This window comes from Hevea brasiliensis, unplaced genomic scaffold (genome assembly GCF_030052815.1).
Source record: "Hevea brasiliensis isolate MT/VB/25A 57/8 unplaced genomic scaffold, ASM3005281v1 Scaf1, whole genome shotgun sequence".
Classification (NCBI taxonomy): Eukaryota; Viridiplantae; Streptophyta; class Magnoliopsida; order Malpighiales; family Euphorbiaceae; genus Hevea; species Hevea brasiliensis.
The window spans coordinates 7,813,962-7,838,452 of NW_026614585.1; the positions used below are offsets into that span (position 1 = coordinate 7,813,962).

Genomic DNA, 24,491 nt, shown 5'->3' on the forward strand with positions numbered 1-24,491 from the left:
ATTGCTAAGTTAGCGCGGATGGACTAGAGGGTCAACATTTGGAGACCTCACTACTTGGATTAAGGTGGAAAGTGTGATTCTACGCCTATCCAGTAAAGTTCCTAAATCTTAGTTTAGGCTCTTGTTCTTTTAAGTTCCCTAAAATGTAAAATGGGCTTGATGACTTGTAGTGGTTTCAATGATTGTAACCTTGTTGTTTCAAATAAAATAGCTTAAAATAGTTTATGTATGAGATGTACGCAATGTAGGAAAAATAAATAATTTTAAAATTTATGTTGCGCAAATCTAACCTTCATTTTTATATTTTTATATTATTTCCTATAATTTTAAATAATTTATTGATATAAAAAATTAATTCAAAGACATAAAAATTTTGTAATTAATAAATTTAAAAATGACACTTTAGTCTAAATAAAAAAAAAATCAAAACAATTATTAACTGATAAAAAATAGTTTCAAAAATAGAGCTAATACAAATTATAGCAATAGATAATACCAATTGAAGGAACGGAAGCGTGAAAAACACAAGTTTATACCATTGAATTCAAAAATTTTTTACTAGTCACACATCATGCATGCAATTTTTTTTTTATTTATTTTTTTTTTGAATAAACAACATATTAAAAACTTTTTTTTTTTTTGGATTTTTTCTTTTTTTTTTTTTTTTTTTTTTAAAATTAATATAATTTTTTTTAGACCTAGAGATAAAAACAGAACGATTACACTAACCTTCTGATGCTGCGCCTGCACTGTGCGCGCCTTTGAGCTTCTCTTTCGATGTTGTGTATGTTGTCCCCTCACAACTTGACACCACAGACAACACCTATGGCAGCCTTTTCTAGCCTTTTTTCTATTAATTAATTCTTTTTAGAATTAGAGAGAAGATTAGAGATGAGATAGAGAGAGACACAAAATTCAGTTTTCTTAATTTCTATTGATGAATTGATGAGAGATGAAGATTTGATGAAATGAGAGAGAGAGAAGAGAAGAGAGCTGGAGAGCAGAGAGAGAGACAAGAGAGAGGAGAGTTCTTTTTTTTTTTTTTTTTTCAACTACACTTAAAAACAAAAAAAAACAACATAACACCTAGCATTAGCTTTGACTTTTTAGCTTTAGAGTTTAAATTGCCAAGTGTGTTGTGTATATTTAATATTTATTTTTTAATCTTCTTAATCATTTAAAAAAAAAAAAAAAAAAAAAAAAATATATATGTGTCTGTGTGTGTCACATCTCATGGTGTCACAAATGAACAAAAAAATGAAAAAAAAAATAAAAAATTAATGATGTCTTAATAATTAATAAATCTTAATTTCTAATTATTATTTTTTTATATCAACTATCAGTTGTAGTTTAATAGGTTTACTTATTTGGATGACTATCATCTATATTTAGAACCCAATGATGGTTTTGTCCAATTTTTTAGATAGCATACCTCTTGAAATGTCTCACAAGCAATTCATTATATCTGTTAAATTCTTCAATCAAATATAAAGCATGCACTAGTCATCTAGGTTGTGTGATCCCACATCTCTACAATATTGTTTTTCTTTTTTTGTATTTAAAAAAGGGAAATTTATTATTAACAATCACATAACAAAGTATCAACCTAAAAGGAGGTGGTTGCTATATCACTCTCTCGAATATGTCATAGAATGAAAAACTTGAGCTAACAGTGAACTATGCCATTCGCAGATCATCAAACAAATTGAAAAGAAATATGAGAAAAGTCATTCGCAAAATGACGACAATCAAGAATAAGGGCATCATAATAAGAACTTGAGCCTCCTGGATTTTAATAAGCAGAAATAGCAGTCAAGGCATCTCTACAATATATTTAATTATGTATTCTATCATGGAATATCCTTTTGCCATCTTTTATGTGTGCATGCATTACTTGGAGAATTAGTTGTCTTCTTTCTCTCTCAACTAGAGAAACTCTAGTAGTTCATGCTATACTTGGCCAACCGTTAACGAGATGAATAAAGATGATTTGATGTTGAAGTTGGTGAATACTCTCAAGCAGACAAAGTTCCCTCCAACTAGAGATTGAATATTCTGAAATTCATCTTTATGATGTCATATCCACAGCACTCATAGCATTGTAGACTCTTTCGGTAGCTTTATTTGCCTAAAAAAGCAATGGCATAAATTTGATATCAGGAGAAAATCAAAATATAAAATGTTAAGTGATTCTAAGAAACTTTCTACAAATAACAAAGATAAATTATCCATTAAATTTTGTTTGAGGAAAAAAAAAATAAAAGATGCAAGTCTAATTTTGTTTGAAAATCTATGATAAGCTGCAAAGGAATTAATGGAGCTCACTATTTACATCCATTAAATTTGTAATAAAAAATTTTTCAACTCCAGAATGAGATAAAAATGTAAAACTTTTATAAGTTTCCAATATATATCCGTTATATGAACTTTTATCCTTTTTAAAACTTTCGAACAAATTTTTAAGATCAATTAATAATGCTCTTTATTTTCTTTGCTCTCTCTTTTTTAAAATATCTTTTTAATTTTACTTTTTTAAAAAATAATTCTTTTCACACTTTTCTTTATCGTCTTTTCTCATCACCTAAAACACTCGTAACACGTCCAAAAGAAAAGGGCTACCTATATTTATATGTATGTCATAATCGATTTATTTGAACTCCTAAATTAAAATTGAGAAATTAGGGGAATAAAAAATGGAATGAATATTTTCCTAAATGTTTGGATTAATAAAGAATTGAAATTGGATTGCCTTTGAAGTATTTTTTTCCTTGAGTATTAAAATTATAAATAATATTAAAATCTAAAATTCAATTGATTTAACTACCAAATTAAATGGTAGTTTTGATTATACTTTAAAATAAAAATTGATTAATGAAAGAATAGAGTGCAATTATAGAAAGTATATTACTTACTATGCTACCATTGAGCAGTCTGATAGTGATGCAAGCTTGCAACACAAGAAAACATGTAGGATTGGTGGCCTATTGGCCAGATACTCTAATGCTCAAGTTAGATATATTTTTTAGGTGTTTTAAGAGCAATGAAAGTAGTAAGCAGTAGTAATTTTAGCATAGTAAGCATACTTGGTATCTAAGACCCTTTTATATTTATGGTTTGAAGTTTTAATAACTTTTGCAGTTAGTTCTTGGAATCTCGGGTTGTTTGATCACAATCTCGAGATTCATGGTGAGCATGACCATTGACAGGTCGAATTATCTAGGTTTTTGAGCCAATTCTGGTCAATACTCAGTTAGTCTTCACTCAGACGCCTTATCTAATTTTTGAGCAATCTGATGCTTGGGTACTTAAACTAAGTTTTGAGACTTTCAGATGCTGAGTCCCCCATCTGAGCATTCATATGGCTTTTTGATCGATCAATTTGACCATTTGACTTTTTGATTGAACCATTTAATCATTTGACTCAGTTTTGAGGAGCAGGCTATATCATTATTCCCCTTTAAGTCTTTGAATATTTAGGTTCATGTTGTTCATTCGAAGGCATAAACATGAATGTCTTAGGTTACTATCGTTGTGGACACATGGATGCTTCATTAAAAGATTTCGTTAATTGAAGGAATAACTATCTCACTCAATCATACCTCTTAGTTGTCCTGGAAAACTGAACTGTCACCTCGTTTCTTTCCCTGTTGTTTTGGTGGATAAGATCTGAAATTGGGCATTTAATGCTCTATTCTAACTCTTATATATAGCTTTTACCTCTCATGCTTGCCATTTTTCTTCTTTCTATATTTTCCTCTCACTTCGGGGTGCTTTTATCATTTCGATTTTGTGTTCTTGAAGTATCTCTAGAGTTTGGTATCAAAGGTAGTCCCTTATTTCCTGTTTCTTTTTCCTTATTCTTTCTACTTTTTCTTCCCTTAAAATGAATAAGAATAGTGTAGAGAGAGGTTCTAGTAATACTCCTGAATCATTGGTGGTCATTTATAGTGTTGATGTTACTCTAGTGTTGTCGATTTTTGACAATAACGAAGAAATTAAGGAGGTGGAAGTTTAGAGACCGAATGGTATCGAGTCAAGATGAGGGTATTGCTAAGTTGGGTGATTTTGTTAGCCCAAGGGAAGGGACTAGTGGAGTCGTTACTCAAAGTGCTAGTGAGGGTGCTTCGATGGCTATTGTGCTTTTTGGTGTGAGCAAAATAAAGTCTCAATTTAATGGTTAGGAGATACTACACATTTATAATGAGTATGGCATTAATTTTGACATTTACCAACTTTTGCTTGCTGGTGCTAATAGGTAAGCAGATGGGTCATTTGCCTAACCATTACGGGTTGTCATAGACGAGGAACAACTAAAATTCAGGCTCAGGCTACCCATGGATGCTTTCTTCATTAACGTATTGTGTTATCCCTAGTTGTCCATAGCTCAACTTCATCCTAATTCATGGAAAATGCTCATAGGTTTTCGAGCATTGTGTCATCGAAGAGGGCTTTGTTGTATTATTCTAACTTTAAACTACTGATAATGAAGAGTACTAGCATTTTTATGACTATAAATAATGCTTGCTTTTTATCGATCTTCTGTCGTCACTTATAAAATGGAAGGACAAAATCTTCTTGATGGAAAATAAAATGTGTGAGCTATGGGGGGAATTCTGTTTAGTTGGAACTGCTTTGTGGATAAAAGGAAAGGAAGAATGGAGCATACTTCTGCAAAGAAAGCTGTGATTTTCGAGTTAAAGAGAATTGTTCGAAAAAGTAAAATCATAATTGAGGATTTGATCCATAAAAAATGGACTAGTGGTGTGTCACCTATGTTTTTGGGGACCCAGTGGCTGCTGAGCACCACAATAATACTCCATTCGAGGGTAAAAATATTTTATCCTTGCTCCTGATACTTTTTTACTTACTGAGATTTTTGGTTCATGCAGATATGGCTGGGCAAGCTAAGAACATTGAGAAACTTATCTGCCGAAAGAAAAGGAGAGGTCCTACAAGTGATGGGAGTGGTAGTGAAGGAGATACCATATTTACAAAAATGAGCCAAGTCTACCACTTCATTGACCTCAGCCGCCTCTATTGAGAAAAGTGTAGCTACTCACCTATTATTCATATTGAGAAGGAAGAGGGGAAAAAAAGTTGAGCCAATGCCTCAATCGACTGTCTAACCTGTTGAGCAATTGCTAGCCACATAGTATATGGCTGACAATTACAAACTCTGGCTAGTTTGGGAAGAAATACACTCTTCCCATTGAGCGAGTGAGACTTGAGAGGGAGCATGATTAAAATCTTGCTCTCTGAGTAATTACATTGTAGATGAAGTCCATCTCTTGCAACCACCTTTTGAGGGAGAAGGTTAGAAGGTTAGAGCTTTGAGGGTCATATTGGAGTGTTGACAACTAAAACCACCTTTATAAGCGAAGCCATATCCCAAATTGAAGAGAAAATCACAAGACTAGAAGGCGAGCTAAAGTTTGAATAGGAGAAGTCTGCTAACTTGGAGTTCGAGCTTAAGACTGTGAGAATTAACCATCAGTGTGAATAAATTGAACTAGAGAAAAGTATTGCAAAGCTAGAAGCTGAAGTCGCTACCTTGGACAATCAAATTGTTGATATTTATATCGATGCATAGAATGATATTTTGTAGGAGCTAATGAAACATCGTCTGTGTGAGGACTTCTCTAGGATTGAGAAGCTCAGGGATGGTGAGGAGAGTGATGAGGGGTGGAAAAGGATGGTGATGCTGAAAGGCAGGTGGGAGATGGTGACGATGTAACCTCAGCTGCCTAAAAATCTTTATAAAAAATCTTTCTAGTTTGCAATCTAAGTACTGCTTTTGTTCCTCAAAGTGATGTTGAATGGTTTTAATTTTAAGTATGATATCTCATCTCTGCGTGTTATTTTAATCAAGTAAAATGGTTAGTGAAGTAAGTTCGAGTAAGGGAATATGTCAAGCAATATTACTCAATCAGTATATAACATATACTTTCATAACAAAAATTTTCACAAGTATAACAACTCAGATCATAGCCTGAAAGGATTATTCATAAGTATAATAACTTGAATTTTTGCGCAAGTAAGATAAAGAATAAGCATGAGAACTAAATTTTTTAGGCTCTGACTTGTCAATGATTCAAAAACTGATAAGATTGTAATAAAAGTGATGACTTGGATCTTCTGCTTAGGCAAAAACATGCAAAGTGAATTCACCAAAGTATGATTGCTCGGCTGTTATAGTGCGATAAAACTTTTTAAGGGCCAAAGATAAACCTATATGAGATCACTGGATAAGTATACTGTTCGAATTCGTGGTCCGAGCAATGGAATCTTTGATAGGACTTTCACCAGTGTGGATTTCATGTTCGAGCATTTACTTTAGGCGAGTTTCTACTTAGCAAGTGGAGTTTCGTTTTCTTTGTATCTGCCTAAGGTGGGCTTGCACCTTTATTTTTAGTGTGGTTAAGTATTGTCTTTGGTGAGCTTACACCTTTGATTTAGCCTAGCAGATGATCGCCTTAGGTGGTCTTACACCTTTGATTTAGTATGGTAGACTATCATCTTAGGTGGGCTTACACCTTCAAATTAACCAGGCAAACTATTACCTTAAATGGGCTTACACCTTCAAATTAACCCGACAAGCTATCACCTCAGGTGAACATACACCTTTGGTTTACACTAGTGAAACATAGCATTAGATGGGCTAAACACCTTCAAATTAGCCTGGTGGACTATCGCCTTAGGTAGGCTTACACCTTTGATTTTTTAGTTCAGAAACATTAATTTACTTAATGATTCCTCTTTATTGATATGTAGACCACTAACTTTTGATCCTTACAGATCCTACACATTCGAGACAGTGAAAAGCCCAATGATGAAAGCTTCAAATGGCTTTAAGAATACTGAAAGTACTAAAGAAATGTTTATGAGACATTCTAATGATGAAAATAAAAATCAAATAGATTTGTAGAAGAAAAATAAAAAATAAAAATAATGAAATAGGGTAGAAAGAGCAGTAGGCCTGAAACCAACGCATGGACCTTATGTGCTTTAGTTAGACCTAACCTAGAGCTATAATAAGCCAAGGAAGTGTCAATTGATCCAAGGCCCATTAGGACCTTGCTTTAAGCCCAATTCGGCCAAGAGAGTGTGTTAAGGAGTGAACCTAGACTTATTTCTTGCACTTGGGAGAAAATCTAGCTAAAAAAGAAGAAATGAGAGAAAATAAATAAATAATAGAATGCAAAATAAATTTTGGGTAGTGATATCCTTGTTGGGCAAAATTGTGGGAGAGAATAGAAGGGAATATCTTGCTTTTTAGCAAATTAAATCACCTAGATACGAAGGAGAGCATCAAGTCAAATCTCTTCCTATATAGGCAAGGTTTAAGCTTATTAATTAGCTAAAAACCTATAAATACACCCTTAAACCTCATAAACAAGCATCCATGAAGATCTATTGAAATAGAGACACTCTCTCTGTTTCTCTCCCACATGCCAAGCCTCTCTCATTCTACCCTTTTTTTTTGTGCCTTTGATTTGTTTTAAGTTCTAAAGGTAAGAACATGATAAAAAAATGATATAAATATGTAGAACATCCCTTTATATCTCTTTCTTTTGTACTTTTAGTTTCTTTTAGTCATACATGTCATAGAACATTTTTTTGATAGCACTTGCAAACTTTGTATATGACTTAGGGAAATTTAACTACTACTTGACTTATAAGTCACAGTTAGGCAAGCTTTAAGTCCCAAATATATTTTTCCCAGATTCTTCAAGAAAAATCGTGCAACTTTCATGTATAACAAATCTTAATTTAAATTTTATATTTTAAGATATAATTTTTTTTAAGTTTTGTAACTATTTTTGCATGTTTCTGCATGAGTTAGAACTTTGAAATCATAACTCAGTGATAACTTCACCTTTTTAAGTGATTCTTGAGTCCAAATTAGAGTTCAGAATGTCCTCTAAAACTTTTATGTTTGAAGTTTTCTCTAATTCTGTACAGATTCATGTGCAAACGTATTGTAAAATGATTGGATAGGATGTTAAGCATGCAGGTGCAAAACACGTTTAAACAACAATGTTTTACAAATTTGAAATGAATTTTGTTCTTATTCATTTTTTTTTCTTTTTCCTAAGTTCTTCATTGATATGGTAGGCACATCTCCATGAATTCTTATTGTTTAATCAAATACTAAAACTTTTATTTGTTTCTTGGTGTTTTTGGGACCTTAAGACCTTGGCTTATACCAAAGGAGTTGGTGGCTAGGGTTGAATCACAACCATAGCTGAATGGTAGTTGGGTGTTATGTGTTTTTTTTTTCTTTTTTCATTATTTCCTTATTTTATTCTTTGTTACCTTAATTGCTTTTAATTCTAGTAAGTATAGAAATGGTAAGTCCAATATGGCAAGTGGACAAATATGGTAAGAACCCAAATAAGGAAAGAGATCTTTTCAAATAAGGCAAGTGAATCAAAACCAATAAGGAAACCCTAAACGCATTAAAGTGTGGATCAAGGCCTAAATAGGACATCAAGACCCTTGCATGGGGAAATAGACCAATGGGCATTATAATAGAATTGTACTTTTAATTTAAGGTATTTTGGGTTTGTAATATTTTATTTTCCTTCCTTTCTTTTAGTTGTAGATTAAAGGGTTGTAATCTTTATCTCCCCGCACCCCCCTCCTTTTTTTGGATGTTTTACTTTACTATAATATAACCAATATGTAATTAACTTACTAATTATTGCATTTTCATTCATGTTTAGTTAGTTAATTGTATAGTTTTTGGTAAATTTTGATATATTTTAGAAAATATGCTGATCTTAGCTAATTCCTCAATTTTTATATTATATTAGGAGTTTTGATGTGATCCTATAGCTAAGGACAAGTTTGGAAAAGGTCTAGAGGTTAAAAGGGGAAGAACAGTAAGCTGGAAGAATTACACCGGGCATGCAAACAAGTTACACAGCCCATGCAACCTAACCCTGTAGAAGATTAATTACATGGGCCATGTAATATACCTTGTGCAACACCATGTGACCCATGTAATCTTCTATTAAAAAAAAAAAAACTCCAAGGCACCAAGTAGTCCAGAACATTACATGGCCTTGCTACTTATGCAATACTACACAGGCCTTGCATAATCTTCAGTAGAGAGTTCTAGTTCGGTTTTTCTTCTTTTTTGCTAGACCGTAAAGGACTTCTAAGGTTATTAGGACTCTGAATTAAGGTTTTTTATACCATATATAAATTAGCAAGTTAGGAATAAAGGGAAGATTAATTCTTTACATTCAAGCATAGCAATTCTACCTAGGAAGAGATCGTCTAGCAAGAGTTCTAGAGGAGATTTCCAGCTAAAGTTCCAAAAGTCTAATGCTGCAAATTCTTATTTTAAATTCTTTTATTCTATTTCTTTTGATGTTTTCTTTGTGTTTTCTTATTCTATGTTTAGTTGTAGAAATCGCCATGAATGAGTAGTTTTTTTTATTCTAGAGTTAGAGATGTAGCACTTTCAATTTAGTTATGGATTTGATTTTATTTTATTTTAATAAATTTGTGTTTGTTCTTTGATTCAATCTCATGTTCTTAATGCATGCGATGTGATGAGCTCCACTTAGTATTGATTCTAGATATTAATTGAAAGACTAAAAGGTGAAGATTAATATTAGAGTAATAGGATTTTGAACTTAGAAATCTTAACCTAGAGATAGACTAGAATTCTATGTGAAACTAATAATTAGTTAAAGAACTTAATAGATCTTAATTAATTTAATCACCTTGAAAGTAGGATTTAAGTTATTTAAGGTACAACTTGAGTGCCTTAAGAGATGACTTAAGAAGACTTAGGATTAATTTCTTTCAAAGTAATATTTTTCGATTTATTGAATAGATTAGATTGAGTTTGTGATTAATTGAAGTGTGAACCCCTAACTCTAGAATGCTTTCATTCTTTGATATTTCAGTTTAGCTAATTAGTTCTCTTTTACTTTTAAGCAATAATTAGTTTAGTTTATATATATTCATTCTCTCAAATTCAATAGTCTAGGTAATTATAATTAGTATGTAGTTTGGTACTCAAGCACGTTCCTCATGGGAACGATAATTACTCATCACTCTATTACTTGTCACGATCCATGTACTTGCAAGATTTTGTACAACAAGTAACATAAGAAAACTTAGTAAAACTAAAACAAAGTGATGCATGATTGAAACATGGGACAATTCATAGGGGTTATTTACTTTGTTATTTGTTTCTAATATGTGCAAATTAATCCTAAGGTATGAAAAGAATATAGAAACATGCTACTAGGGCAATAAGGTAAGCATGGTAACAATTTTAAACATAAAAACTAAGCATGTTTAGGGTTACAATATGCACATGAAATGGGTGTAATGTGTTTGAATGTACAAAGTGTGCTTTTTTTAACTTAGATATGCATTTGAATGATTAATAACTTTAATAAAGAAACACTGAGACAGGCTATAAGAAATACAAATAGGGGGCTGAATCTTATTCTAAGATAAGTCCAAAAGAAAAGGGTGCCTAACACCTTCCTTCTTCCATACCAACTATGCCAAACCTAAGCTACTAGGCTCAAGGAAGAAGAAGGGTAGTGGACCTCTGCAAGGGTAAAGTCATTGCCCACACCCATTATGAAGTTTTTGTCTCGATTATCATTTGGGTAGCGACTCTAGTCAATCCTCTGCCTCTCGAGGTGTTTATATCTAGGCTCTATGGTAGTATTATGGGAAGATGGAGCTAAACCAAAAATAAAGAACAACCCGCTACCCACATGGTAATACTTGTGAAGGTTACATGTGTTCCATGGTTGAGGTAGAATTCTATTGTTGACATTAGCTAACTTATAAGACCCTATGCAAATGACTTTGGAAACCATAAAGGGTCCCATCCAATTACTGCCTCACATTCCAACTTGGCAACTCCATCTGTTATGTCATCTCTTTTTATGACTAAGTCTCCGACGGTGAAAGCTCGACCTTTGACTTTTTTCTTATACATGTGGACCATCTTTTATCTGTACTAAGCTGTCCAAATGAAAGCTTGATCTCTTAATTCTTCAGTTTGGTCAAGGTTGAATTGTAGATTCTCTTCTTAAGCTGCCTCTTTAGGATCTTCTATCTAAGTAGTAAGGACATTGACTTTAGTGGGGATGACTACCTTTGAGCCATAAGTAATAGAGAAAGGAGTTTCTCTTGTGGCTAAGCGTGGAATGGTTCGATAAGTCCACAAAACATTCTACAAAATATCAGGCTAGCTTCCGTTGACTTTGTCCAACTGCTTCTTCAGTCCTTGGAGCATTGTCCAGCTTTTCACTTTTGTCATTCCATTAATCTAAGAATGCTAAGTGGATTTGAAACAAAGATCAATTCCAAAATTGCTAAAGAATTCTCTTAATTTTTTTTGGTGAACTATGTACCATTATCGGTGATGATAACTTTAGGAATCCTGAATCTGTTGAAGATGTTCTGCCTAACGAAGGTGATGGCTCAGTCAGCTGTGACAAATTATGTCACCTCAGCTTCAGCAAATCAAATGACATACTACTGTGACCCTAATGCCTTTGTGAAATGTTCGAGGATGTCAATGCCCACCAGAAGCTACCAATAGCGGTGAGCTTTTCTGTGGGGAGACGAGGAATGAAGTTCTGCTCTTGGCACTTCTTACATTTCTGAACTAGTCCTTGGCATCCTGAACTGCTTTTGGCCATAAGTTACTTTTGGCCATAAGTTACTTTGCCTGAAAGCTTTCTTGGCAATCGTTCTTACTCCTTCATGGTTGTTGCACAATCATTCATATATCTCAATCAAGACGAGCAAACCATCTTCTCAACTGATGTACTTGAGCTATGGTTGCAAATAAGACCTCCTGTACAACCAACCATTGATGACCCTATACCTTGTTGATTTATGAATGACTTTCTTTGCCTCCATCTGGTTGTCTAGTAAGGTGCCTTGCTCCAAGAAGTAGAAGACCAAAGTCATTCAAATGTCTACTGTTAGTATTATGCCCTACATCACATCTTATAATTTGTATCTTATAAATATTAATTCCCAATTAATGCTAAATATCTTTTTTTTTTTAATTTAAAATGGTTTATATTTAATTTAAAATATCATTTAGTAGCTTGTTAGATATTACATTCTTAAGATGTTAAGAATATGAGTGATGGAATAATTTGGCACAAGTACTATAGATTATGGTTCACAGTCGAGGATACCTCATTGGATATGATTTAGCAGAGTAGATTGTTACCTCTATTTGTTTCCATGGATTAGAATGAGGTACTAATGAAAGTGGAATGGTGAATCTCATATCATCTAACATTATGATGTTAGGATAAAATACAATGGGCACTTATAAGATAAGTACGTCGAACCAGTGACACATAGATGACATGTACATAGAGTTTACTCTTGTCCATACATTAATGTAGATCATAAAAATGCATATAGTCTCTTGACTTGAGACAATATGATTATCTTGTATATAGTTGGTTTGAATTTAATACCGCTTATATACTTATACTAGGTATGGGTATAAAGGCATGTGTTGGGTGTGACTAGTTATAAATGGAAATAGGTGTTTAGTCAATATGAGATCCACTACCTAAGTAAATAGGGATAATGTTCTATGCCTATCTAAATTGTGCTTGATAAATAAAGTTCTTGGTCAGGGCAGATAAACTAAGTTAGAAAAGTTTCTGATGGAAAAGTCTTATCAATAAAAAATTAGAATTAAAATGAGGACATATGATTCCAAGCAATTAGCGCTTGATATAAGTCGTAACCCTATAGCTAGAATCAGGATTTTATAATGGATAGACTTTAGTGTATGGTATGTATGATCAAAGGCTCAAAGGTAAGTGATGAGTTAATTATCAAATTTTTTTATAATTTATTATATTTACAACAAAAATTGAAATTAGAAATAGAGAAATCAATTTATAAAATAGATTTAAATACCCATAAAAATATATGAAATTACAAGAAAATAGGAAAATAAATATAAATATAAAATTACTCACCCTATTTCCAGATTCCACTTTCTAATTTGATTTTTATTTTTTTTCCTTTACTCTTTGTTAAATTATTTCTAACTTCATCTTCCTTTCAATGAATGTGACTCAAAAATGTAAGTGAAATAAGTTATCTTTCTCACACACAAAGGGGACGGAGATTAAAATATCTAATTTTCATTTTATTCCAGTATTAGGGGGCAAATATTAAATTTTAGTGGGGTAAATTTAAATTTTAATATTTTCATTAGTATTAATATGTTATTTTCACATAAAGTAAGGGGAGAAGGGGTGCAATTGTCTCCCTTGTCATACACAAAGCTTCGTCTCAGATAGATCTATATATATTATAAAAAAGGTGAAGAGAAAATGAATTGATAGTGAAGTAAGAATCAAGTAAAGAATGCCTTACCTCATGCTCCCAATTTGAGCGAATGGTAATAGTTAAAAGACACAACACTTGCACAACGAGTGCACATATGATCCCAAGCCAGAGACCCTAATAATTTTTCCTTTTTAGGGGTTAGAAAAGATTACTTCAAAATAAGTTACTTTCAATGGACCAAGCATGACAAGAACATAATCATTGGAGAAGCGGGGAAAAACCTTCATACCTTTCCACTAATGTCAAGGACAAAAGCAAATAAAATTGCTGACGGAATTCCAACTAAATAATAAGATCCAAGATTAATAAATGCACCAATCTTCTGCCACCCACATCCTCTTGCAATGCCTGATTGTTCATCATAAACAAAGTTATTAACCAAAAAGATGGTTTTAAGATGTGAATAATTGACCTCTTACGCATGCAAGATTTTTGTAATCTCTTAGTTCATGTAGATGAAAATACATCAGAATATATTCATATATTCCTCTCCATACATCAAGTACACTTCGTGAACAGTGAAAATTGAATTTGCATTATTTATTTTTTAAATTTCTAACGCATCAAAAATGAAAAAGAAATTAAATTCTCGCTGTCAACAATCAAAATATAATCAAAAGAGGAGAGTTAAAACTTCATTACTGCCCCAAACACTTCCCCAATATTAAACAATAAAACAAGTATGGAAGATAGAACTTAGTTGATATATTAGTTAATAAACAGAGAGAGAATGTAAAGAACCTGAAAGAACACATTGGAGTCCATCTAAGAAGTTGGATATTGCAACAATAGGCATCATCGTTGCCACATATTTGACCACCTGTATTTCATTACTATAAGCATAACCCCAAATTCTGCGTATGGCTATCAAGATTGATCCAACCAAAATGCCTTCTATAATGGCCATTAAGACGACAATGGAAACTGCTAAACGTGCAAGGTGAGGATGCCCTGCTCCTAGTTCATTTGAGACCCGAGTGCTATATATAGAGAGGTAAATTAATTTCATTAGTCTTCTAATAGTAGCTATATATTAGAAGTAGGGAAGCTTTGTCATGTCCATGCTAAGCATAACCCACCTCACAGCTCCACTAAGTCCATAGGGGATCATCCAAACTGTTGCTGCTGTATTAAGGCTGGAAATTTAAACATTGGATAATTAATATTTGAAATATATGGTACATCAATTCTGAATAATTCAACAAATGTCTAAGCAAAATTCGAAACTAACCTAATAGAAAGCACTGATGTTTGTAACTCTGGATCAGGAAGAAGACCGGCTATAAGAACCATCATTTCAAATGACCACATTTCCAAACTGTTCCAAGGTAAAATAATTGTTTTTTTTTTAGCGAAAAGAAAATGTACAAATTGAAGCACATTAAATAAAATTAATAGAGTAAAATTAATAGAGTAATAATTTCACTATCAAGTATAAAGAAATAGAAAGTTACCAAACCATAACAGCCGAAGGGATTGCAAGCTTCACGAAACTAAGGATATTTTGTAAGGCTTCCTTTGAGAAGCCTGCCCAAGTTTTTGCACAGGAAGGAGAGAATTTGACATAAAGAGCCAACAACAATACATTGATCCAATAAGAGATTGAATTTGCCAAAGCAGCTCCCATACTTTCAAGCCCGGATTTGAATACTAGAATCCAGCACACCAGGATGTGAAGCAAGGCCGTAATTCCTGACGAATTGTTTGGTTATTTTCATAGGAAAAAATTGAAAATTTTATTTAAAAGGCACATTGATAGTGAAGTTATTTTTAAAATCGTGAGTTTATGAGTCCAAACTCCAATCAAAACCAAAACATAATAATAATAATAATAATAATAATAATAATAATAATAATAATAATAATAATTTTTTTTTTTTGTAAAATTCATTCATATTCAACATCGAAATAATGATATTAATTATTTTGTTAAAGCAAAAAGCTAAAACTCCCAACAAATGGTACCTGAGCATATCATCATTGGGAATACGATATTCTGAGTCTGTAGGAATTTATTAAGGCATTGAAGCAGGCCATATGCGAATAGGCTAGGGATCATGAAACAAGCGTATGTTCCAGCTTCCTCTGATATGGCTTCATCTTGGCCAAAAGCAATTAGAATAGGTCTCGTGCAAGCCCAGATGAGAGCAAGTGGTATGCTAACTAGTAGAAGAACAAACATGGCTTTCTGCATGTGTATGCCCAGCATATGATATTGCTTTGCTCCATATGATTGCCCAGAGAATGTATCGAGTGCACTGGCCATTCCCAACTATATATCATAATTTCAACAAAATCTCTTATTAAATTTCTAGATAATCCACAAGCCCAATTTAATACATCAAAACAATCCACTTCAATCTTTTCTATAAAAAACAAGATGTATCTTTGTTTAGAAACGCTCAAATCCAATTTTATCACTTTCTAGTAAAGTATTTGTTTGCTGACAGAACAAGTCGATTTCAAATAAATAAAAATCAAGCAAAAATAAATGTCTCTTTTTAAATAATGGTATATTTGGAAAGAAAATACATTTTCTTTACTTTATAATTGTTTCATGAGTTTGAAATAGATTTTACGATTTTTAACTAATTTTATCATGGTTATAAAATTATTTGAGTTGAATTTTATTTAAAAATTATTCCAAATGGACATTAAAAGATGAAATTAAAATAAGGAAAACGATGAAGAACAAAATGCATAAAGATATGATTCTATATGAATCATTTTTAACAAGTGAAAATATTAATATAAAAATTTGTTTATTAAAATGTAAAGGACATTCATCTTTAACACAGTTTGTGCAACCTCCTCAGTCTAAGCAGAAAAACCATAGAGACAAATAGCTAGTATGTTATGCTAAAGCATGAGTGGCAACATTACAAGGCCATGGAAAACAAAGGAAATCAAAATAAGACGTAAGGCTAAAATATTGTCTATAAGCAATTAGACTTGAGAAAGTTCTTTAATCAAGTATTATTCTCCCCATACAAAAAATTCCAAGTTTTAATCTTGAAAGTTTTTATGATTAATTAAGTAAAATTTCAATACAAGGCACTAATATGTGTATGCTTATTCACAGTTCATGAATTATAGTAAAGAGATGTGTTAAATATATTAAAAAGTACTTCCAAAAAAATTATAAACTCTTATCCAAGAACTTGAGTTTAGCTGAATTATTTCTTGATGGAAGATAAAAATTGGAGAATCAGTAGGGAGAAAAACCAAACTTACCAGCAAGCTAAAACCGGTGACAGTGGCGAAGGAGGTGGCCATTGAAGCACCGGCGAGGCTTAACTCACCAAGATGACCCACAAACATCACTGATATCATCTGTAAGCAAAACTGCAATAGACTCACAGCTACTAGAGGTCCGGCTAGCCATAGTTGCTTCTTTACTTCCTCAACTATTTCCTTTCTGCTCACACCCATTTTTTCTTCATCTTCTTCTCTAGCTCCAACCAATGGCGAATCTACTTCTTCTCTCTCCATTATTATGATTGTTTTCTTATGAATCCAAATATTTTTCCAATTCTCTCTCAGATATTTTGTGATCGAATTTTCTCCCTTCTTGTTAACAGCTATCAAGAACTCGAATTTTAGAAAAGAAGATAAAACATTCATAAAGGTTTAACAGAAATCTCTTAAAAATAAAAGTAATATTAAATAAAAAATAATTTATACATTGGAAGACAAAAATGAGCAGATTTAAGGATATGTTTTTTATTGAAAAATAAAAATAAGAAGTGTTGGATATTATTGACCCGTGAAAGTATTAATTTAATCTAAAACAAGATTAAAAAAAGGTTAAAAAACAAAAAGATGGGGGAAGGGGGTGACGGAGAAAATGAGGCGCTAGGTCATTCCATAGCACGTGATGATGTCGAAAAGTAAATATCTTATCATTCTCATTTTTTTTGTCTATTGCTAATAAAGTACTTGCCTTGAGTCGCATAACATTGAAGGTGACAATCATATTCTATCTTATCACTGTTCATTACACATAAGGTTCACTTTACAATTTATTATTGTGATTCTCTTATTTAATTTGTCAAATATTACACAACGTTGAGGAGATTTACCTTATCAGACAGAATTCCCTCTAAAAATACACCAACGCAATATGAGAATGTCTTTCTAACACGTATTCATGAATCATAATAACTAAATTTAATCAATGTATTCAAAAGAATATTGTAACACCCACCATTCTATGATGTCGAAATTTCTATTGTTGATAGAATATTCTGATGAATTCAAAGTTTTCATAGATAAGAGAATCATGATAGGAAGTGTATGTATAGATGTTTGTATGTATGATATTTTCAAAATGTATTTAAGGATGAAAATGTTTTGATAGTTTTGACCAAACAAAAGTTTTTTTATAAGTGTGTTTTGGGCAGAAGGAACTTCGACAGTTGAAGGATAGACTTTTGGCAACCAAAATCCTTTTTACTGTGGTCACAACTGACTCTGATAACCCAAAGCCTAGCTTTCGATAGCCATAAATTCCCTTGACAGCGGAGGTATAAATAGCCCATTTCAATTCAAATTTCAAAAAAAAAAGGTGATTTTTTTTCTCTCTCAACCTCTGTTGCATGCAAGAGATTTTACTTCTTGGAATTCTTTTTATTTGAGTTTTGAAATCTAGAAGTTTTGGATTTTATTGGGAAGCTTAAAGATTTCAAGATTTTTGAAGTTTCATCCAATCTCTCTCTAATTTGGTTCCAAGGAAGAAGGGTAATTTTTTTTCTCCTTTTCAATTGAATTTTCCATGTTTTAAGTATCTACTCATGAGTGGGAGGTAGCTTATGGCCTTGCAAGTGAGTTTAGTACTTTTCTTTTTTTTAAGTTTTGGTTTTAGAATAAGAGTTGCATGTAGGAGGATCTTAATGTGGACTACAATGATATATTTTAAACATGTTCTTGATAGGTCTAAGAGGTCTATAAGCATGTTTTAGTTAGTCTTTAAAGAAGATTAGGTTAATTGAGTTTATTTGATTGACTTGTACTTTGGTGTCTTAATGGAAATTGAGAAAAAACCTCAATCTTCAATCTTTGATATGGATGCATGTGAGTTTCTTTAAGGTTCCTAAGTTAATAAATGCCTTAAGTTTGTGTTTTGAGGGTTGGATCATGTTTGGAGCTTGAATATATATTTTTGGATGTGTTGGTGGTTGAGTTGCTACATAATTCAAACTTGGGAATTTTGAAAATTCCCAGGTTCGACTGCCGAAGACCATTAATTCGGCAGTCGGAGTGGCTATAGTCTCTCTGGAGATTTCAAGTTCGGCTACCAAAGCCTAGGACTTCGATAGCCACAGTTGCCACTGCCCAAATAGGGCATTTCAAGTTTAAGACTTCGGTGGCGAAAGTACCATACTTCATCAACTGAAGTTAGTTCTATCAATCTTAGTATATGTATAGAGTTTTTGAGCTAGGAATAACTCATTAGGTTCCAATGTTTATAGGATTAGACTTGAGGGATTCGAGAAGTTGAGGATCCAGGGCTAGCTACCATTCATGTTACGTGGTTGATAGGCTTCAAGAGGTTAGTAACTCTAACCCTAATAAATGTAAATTCTTTAAATAAGATACATGATCATCCATATGCATCATTGCATTTTTTACTAGGGCATATGTATCTAGAACACGAATATGTTGCATTTTTACATAATTATTATTGATGCATGATGAAATTTGGATGGCTCACTAGTTCTCCCTATGTTACGTATATGTTATGTTTATGATGTGATCATGTAGGATCTTTGGTGGTAAAACTAAGTGAGAACTAATAAGCCCCCTGCACACTACTTTTAAGCGAAAGTCCTGGGGAGCCTCTGTATGAGTCAGGCACATTGGATCTATGGAATCACTGGTGACAAGTCCATTTTATGTGGAATGTTTATGATGTGAAAACTCATTTAGATGATGCATTGCATATGTATAAAATAAATGATATAATTAATTGATGTTGGTTAGTTTACTGACTAAGCTTGTGTAAGCTCACCCTTTTTCCTAACCCAGGAGTGCAAGAATAGAAAAGTACTTTAGAGTTGAGCAGCAAGAGTAGCTGTAGAGTTTTCATATGTATGTTGTATATTTAGTGGACATGTAATATGTAAAGGAATAGTTATTGTATTGATATTCAAGTTTTTATAGATGATGTATCTTAAGTAAGTGATGTAATTATGTATGTCTAAAATCTGAGCTAACTCCTCATGTGAGTATATATGTATAAACTAATTATACTTTAGTGATTTATGTATGTAAAGGTTCAAATTCTTAGTCAATTTCATGTTAATTATGAATTAGAAAACTAAAATGTAATGGTTTAGAGCATGCTTGGATTGTGATATACAGTAATATGTTATTTTTATATAGGCTTTAGGCTTGTTATGTGTTCCGACAACCTTAAGCTGATTCAATCCCTAGCGCCAGTAACGGTCTCCAGGTTAGGTTGTTACAAATTTGATATCAAAGCTCTAGGTTAGATGAGTGGACCTAGATGGTAGCAAAGGGATAGGATAAGTATGATAAGGAATTATATTCACTAGCATAGTTAGGGAAACACATATCTACTAGGGTTGAGTCCCTATTTGTTACATGTTGTATGTTATATGTATGCTATGTTTGATAATATGTTGTGTGTTCATATGACTCCACATGAACTTTATGTGTGCTCAACACTTTTTTTTTTCTTTCATAAAATATGAAGTTCAAGACGGTCCGCTAGGTTGGCTGGTGCCCTACACAAGAATGAAGGTATTAGAGCACTACCTACTAACCCTATTATCAGGGAGGGAGCAAGTAGAAGTGGAAGGGAAAAATCTTCAAGAGGCCCTAGGAGGTCTTTTAAGGTTAGTAGGGAAACTTTCGGTGTAACTAGAATGTTGATAAATGCACAAAAGGGGTTCTCATGGCTTTTAGCAACAACATGAGAACCCTGAGCTTTTAGGTATGGGAAGAGTGGCAAAAGATAGTTTTGCTGAGGGAGGAGACGAGTTGGAATTTGTGTCCTTACTCTAGAAAGGGTCTAATTATGGGTTTGGATATTGCTATCCACAATAAGGATGTTTTGGAAGTCCCGAGTTTGTGGGCTATCCCTAGTATCCCTCTTTCATGCCCTATCCACCTTAATTCCCATAGTTTAACACGTATCCCATGTATTTTCCCCAACAAATCCCCATAGTTTTTTAACTACCATGAGCACTTAGAACCTCATGGAGGGAGTAATAGGAGGACAAGTACCACCACCACCTCGTGCAGCCCTAACAGTTTCGACACAAGAAATTGGGATAAGTGGTAGAGGTAAGGCACGGACTACTTAAAGCTAGATGCACCTAAATACAAGGAAAGAGATGATCTTTTCGAGTATGTGAAGGCAGTTAAAATGAGAGTAGATGAGTTAGATGCCAATGAAAGTAGGGCCATTCATATAGCCGATTTTACCTTGGAATGTAATAAGGCAAAGGAATGGTATAAGGCTTATGTTACTGATAAGGTCGATAGCATGACCTGGTCTCAGTTTGTGGTGGAATTTACTAACTAAGCCTTCCTAAAAAGCTCTAGGCAATTAAAGTAGTAGAGTTTGAGTAGTTGAGATAGATAGCTAGTATGAGTGTGGATAAGTACACAGACAAGTTTGTGGATCTTCTGCAATATGTAAGGTAGGAGTATGATACTGACAGAAAGAAGGCTAAGAGGCATACCTAGAGGTTACACTCTAGATACTCTTCCTTGATTTTGGCTATTGAAACCCACAGCTTCCATTTGATAATAGATGCAACAAGGAAGATGGTAGCTAGGGCTATTATTAAAGGGAGTCTAGATCTAAAAAGTACCAAGGCTGAATAGTCTGCCATTTCAAAGGCTATAGATGATGGGAGGTTCAGTCACATGACCAATGCTATTTCTATATCCAAGACTAATAAGGAAAAAGGAGGAAAGCTTGGCAAGAAATAAAAGAAGAATAAGTTCTAGAACAAAATCAAGTCGAGCCTCGTGATGGGAAGTGAATCTAATTTGGGTTCGAATACTTCTGGTTGTGTTAAAAGTAGGAAACCTCATTGAGGACCTTGCTGGTTTGAAACCTCTGAGTGCTATAAATGTGGTCAGGAGGGACATATGTTAAGAGAGTGTCCCAATATGGAAAGGGCAGCTTTTCAACAAGCAGGGTCAGGCAGTGTGGCCCAACCGGTAGCAAGACAGGCTTTTATGGGTCCCTTATCAGGAAGGGGATAATGTAGAGGCTGAGGTTCTTCATCCTCCATAGTAAGTTCACGAAGGATAGGTTCAACAACACCAGCTTAGATCTTTATCATGACACAATAAGAAGCCAATACCTCTAACACTATGGTGTCAGGTAACCTTTGCATATGCAGTTTCAATGTGCATGATTTGATTAATCCGGGTGCGTCACACTCTTTTGTTAACCATGATATAGTTCTAAGATTAGGATTGGTAGTCTCAAGTTTAGAATGTCCATTTCTTATTAGTGGATCCAAGTGTGACCCTTTGATAACAAGGATGATAAGTTGCGCTAGTTCACTGATGATTAGGGATAGGTATTTTGTAATACCTGCCATTTTTCTGATGTCAAAACATCTATCCTTAACAGAATATTCTGGTGAAAATTAAAACTTCATTGACAAGAGAGATGTGAAAGTATATTCATGGATGTGTGTTGAGATGTTATTAAGAAAAAAAAAATTTAAAAGATTTTAAGTAAATGTTTCTGGTAAAAGATGTTTCAATCATTGAAGTATTAATTTTCGATAGCTGAAGTTCCTTTCCTGCTCAAACACTCTTTAGGGCAGAATAGACTTTGGCTATGAAAGTTGGACTCTTGGCAGCCGAAAGTCCCTCGATAGAAAGAGTATTAAAAAAGGGTCCAAAGCTTATTTTGTTACTAAAACACTTAAGGTTTTCTTCTTTTCTCTCTCTCAACTTTGAAGCATAAAAGGAGCTATGTGAAGAGATTTTCTTGAGTTTTTGAAGATTTAGAGGTGGATTCTTCCATTTAGAGGTGTGGAAGAATATATTCAAGCTTTGAAATTTTGATTCTCTCACCTCTAAGCTCCAAGAAAAAGAGGTAACTTTCTTTTCTCCTTGATCTAATGGGTAGATCTAAGAAAGTTGATGAGGGTTGAGGTTTTTATAACTTAAATTTCATGAAAAGTTATTTTAAGTTAAGTTTTGGGGGAAATTTATGCATGTTATGGTAAGGGTTTTGTGATTTAGGTGAAAATCTTATGTTTTATTGTTAGAATAGTTATGTTTAAGTGTTATGGGCCTTAAATGACTAGTTTCCCATAATGAATTTAAAGAAAACCATGTATATGCTATGTTGGGTTTAGGGAAAACCTAGGATTTGAGTTTTGATAAATGTTATGTAGGCTTTAAGCATGATTCCAAAGATGAGAGAAAAGATGTTTATATATAGGTTGTAGGCCTACATAACTTAGGCCTCAAAATCTAATGGATAAATGTTATGTAGGCTTTAGGCCCTAAAGATGTGTATATATGATGGGATTGTGTTTTGAAACTTAGAAATGAGTTTTGAGGCTATTGGGAGAAGGAATCTACAGGTTCTCAACTTAGGAATTCTGAAAATTCCGAAATTCAGCCGCTAAAAGCCAAAAGTTCAGCAACTGAAGCTTGCAGTTTCTTGAAAAATCTAGAAAATTTCTAGGTTCGGTAGCCAAAGTTCAAGACTTCTACAGCATTATTTAGCACTGGACAAAAGTGTTGTCTGAAGCCAAAGACTTCGATAGCCAAAGTTTAGGACTTCGACAGCTAAAGTGAGTTCTGTCTGACTTTTTCTCCCTTATTTTCTAAGGTTCCAAAACATAGTTTCATGGTTCCTAAGGGCCTAGAATAAGATATTTATGATATGTATAGAGTTTTAGAACCTTGTATAACACTCTAAGATCTAATTTTATAAGAAAGGGCTTGAGGGACTTAGAAGGTTAAGGATCCGAGGATAGCTCCTATTCGAGTAAAGTGGTTGATAGGTTTCAAGATGTGAGTAACTCTAACCTTAATAAAATGAAAACTATTTGCAGATAATTTGTAACACCCCTTACCTGATCTACAGTGTAGCCAAGCAAAGAATGTCACATTCGGTGACAGAGTACTCTATCTTATAGAATCTTATGCATTATTAATTTATTTCGCATTCTATGCCAAAATACCTTATCTTGTTTTATTCACTATTACCTTTAGTCCCATTATGTGTTTAAATTACCATATTTTTATGAAGAAACTGACAGAGTTTCCTCTATTTTGTTAATATTTGAACTGTTAAAATCAATTACCTGTTCATAAATCTCATCATATCCATATCATTTCAATCCATATCATGTTTCACACCATCATATATTCATATGCTCATGTTATGTATAATCCATCTCATTTCATTCATAATGTTCATGTACATAATTTACATCAATATATTACAATTTCCAAAATTTAATTATAAGCTTTCCCTATCTACAATGCTCAAAATAAATATACAACTGGTATCCATGGGCCCTATTAATATGGACAGTTGAGGTGACAACTCTCCTACTGCAGATCTGATCACTACTGGTCCTTGTCTTCAATACCTACATGTGGACAAACCAATACACTAAGCATATTGCTTAGTGGTGCAATAAGATAATAAAAATAAACTAAATAATGAAAGTACAGGTTTCATGCGTGTAATATCATAAAATGTTATGTTTATGAAATTCATTCACATATCTATGTATATTTCAAGTTTATACTTTTTTTTTTTGTGATCTTTGGAACATTTAACTCATTTGGATCTTTTTCATTCATTCAGTTAACATACAATCTTATTATTAATTTTCAATGCCCAAGTATCCTATAACAGACTGTTAAGACTAGATACATGGGAGTATACTAGTTAGACACCCATGTGCCTATCAGATATAAATTTGTTAGGCATAAGCCAGCAGGCAGGCATAAAAGCCAATAAAACATATCAGGTATAAAGTCAGCGGGTAGGCATAAAAGCTAGAAGAATTGTCTATCAATGATCATCCATGAATAGGCTCGAAAGCCATGGGCAGTACTGCATCTGTGGTCCCTAATTGGCA

At 33.2% G+C, this 24,491-nt stretch overlaps 1 protein-coding gene across 2 annotated transcripts; it reads right to left on the reverse strand.

Annotated features, from left to right (window-relative positions):
* Positions 1-1,766: 1,766 nt before the first annotated feature.
* On the reverse strand, positions 1,767-17,126 carry LOC110633992 (protein DETOXIFICATION 16). 2 transcript variants are annotated; one of them, XM_021782852.2, is made up of 9 exons: positions 16,618-17,125; positions 15,349-15,655; positions 14,838-15,075; positions 14,615-14,701; positions 14,463-14,519; positions 14,125-14,363; positions 13,613-13,731; positions 13,411-13,497; positions 1,767-2,128 (listed from the first exon to the last, which is right to left on the reverse strand). In XM_021782852.2, the coding sequence occupies exons 1-9, from the start codon at positions 17,005-17,007 to the stop codon at positions 2,069-2,071; spliced, it is 1,584 nt and encodes a 527-aa protein (XP_021638544.1). In that variant the 5' UTR covers positions 17,008-17,125; the 3' UTR covers positions 1,767-2,068. The 2 variants fall into 2 exon arrangements, with proteins under 2 accessions (XP_021638544.1, XP_021638546.1); XM_021782854.2 differs by lacking the exon at positions 13,411-13,497 and having other exon boundaries at positions 16,618-17,126.
* Positions 17,127-24,491: the final 7,365 nt, after the last annotated feature.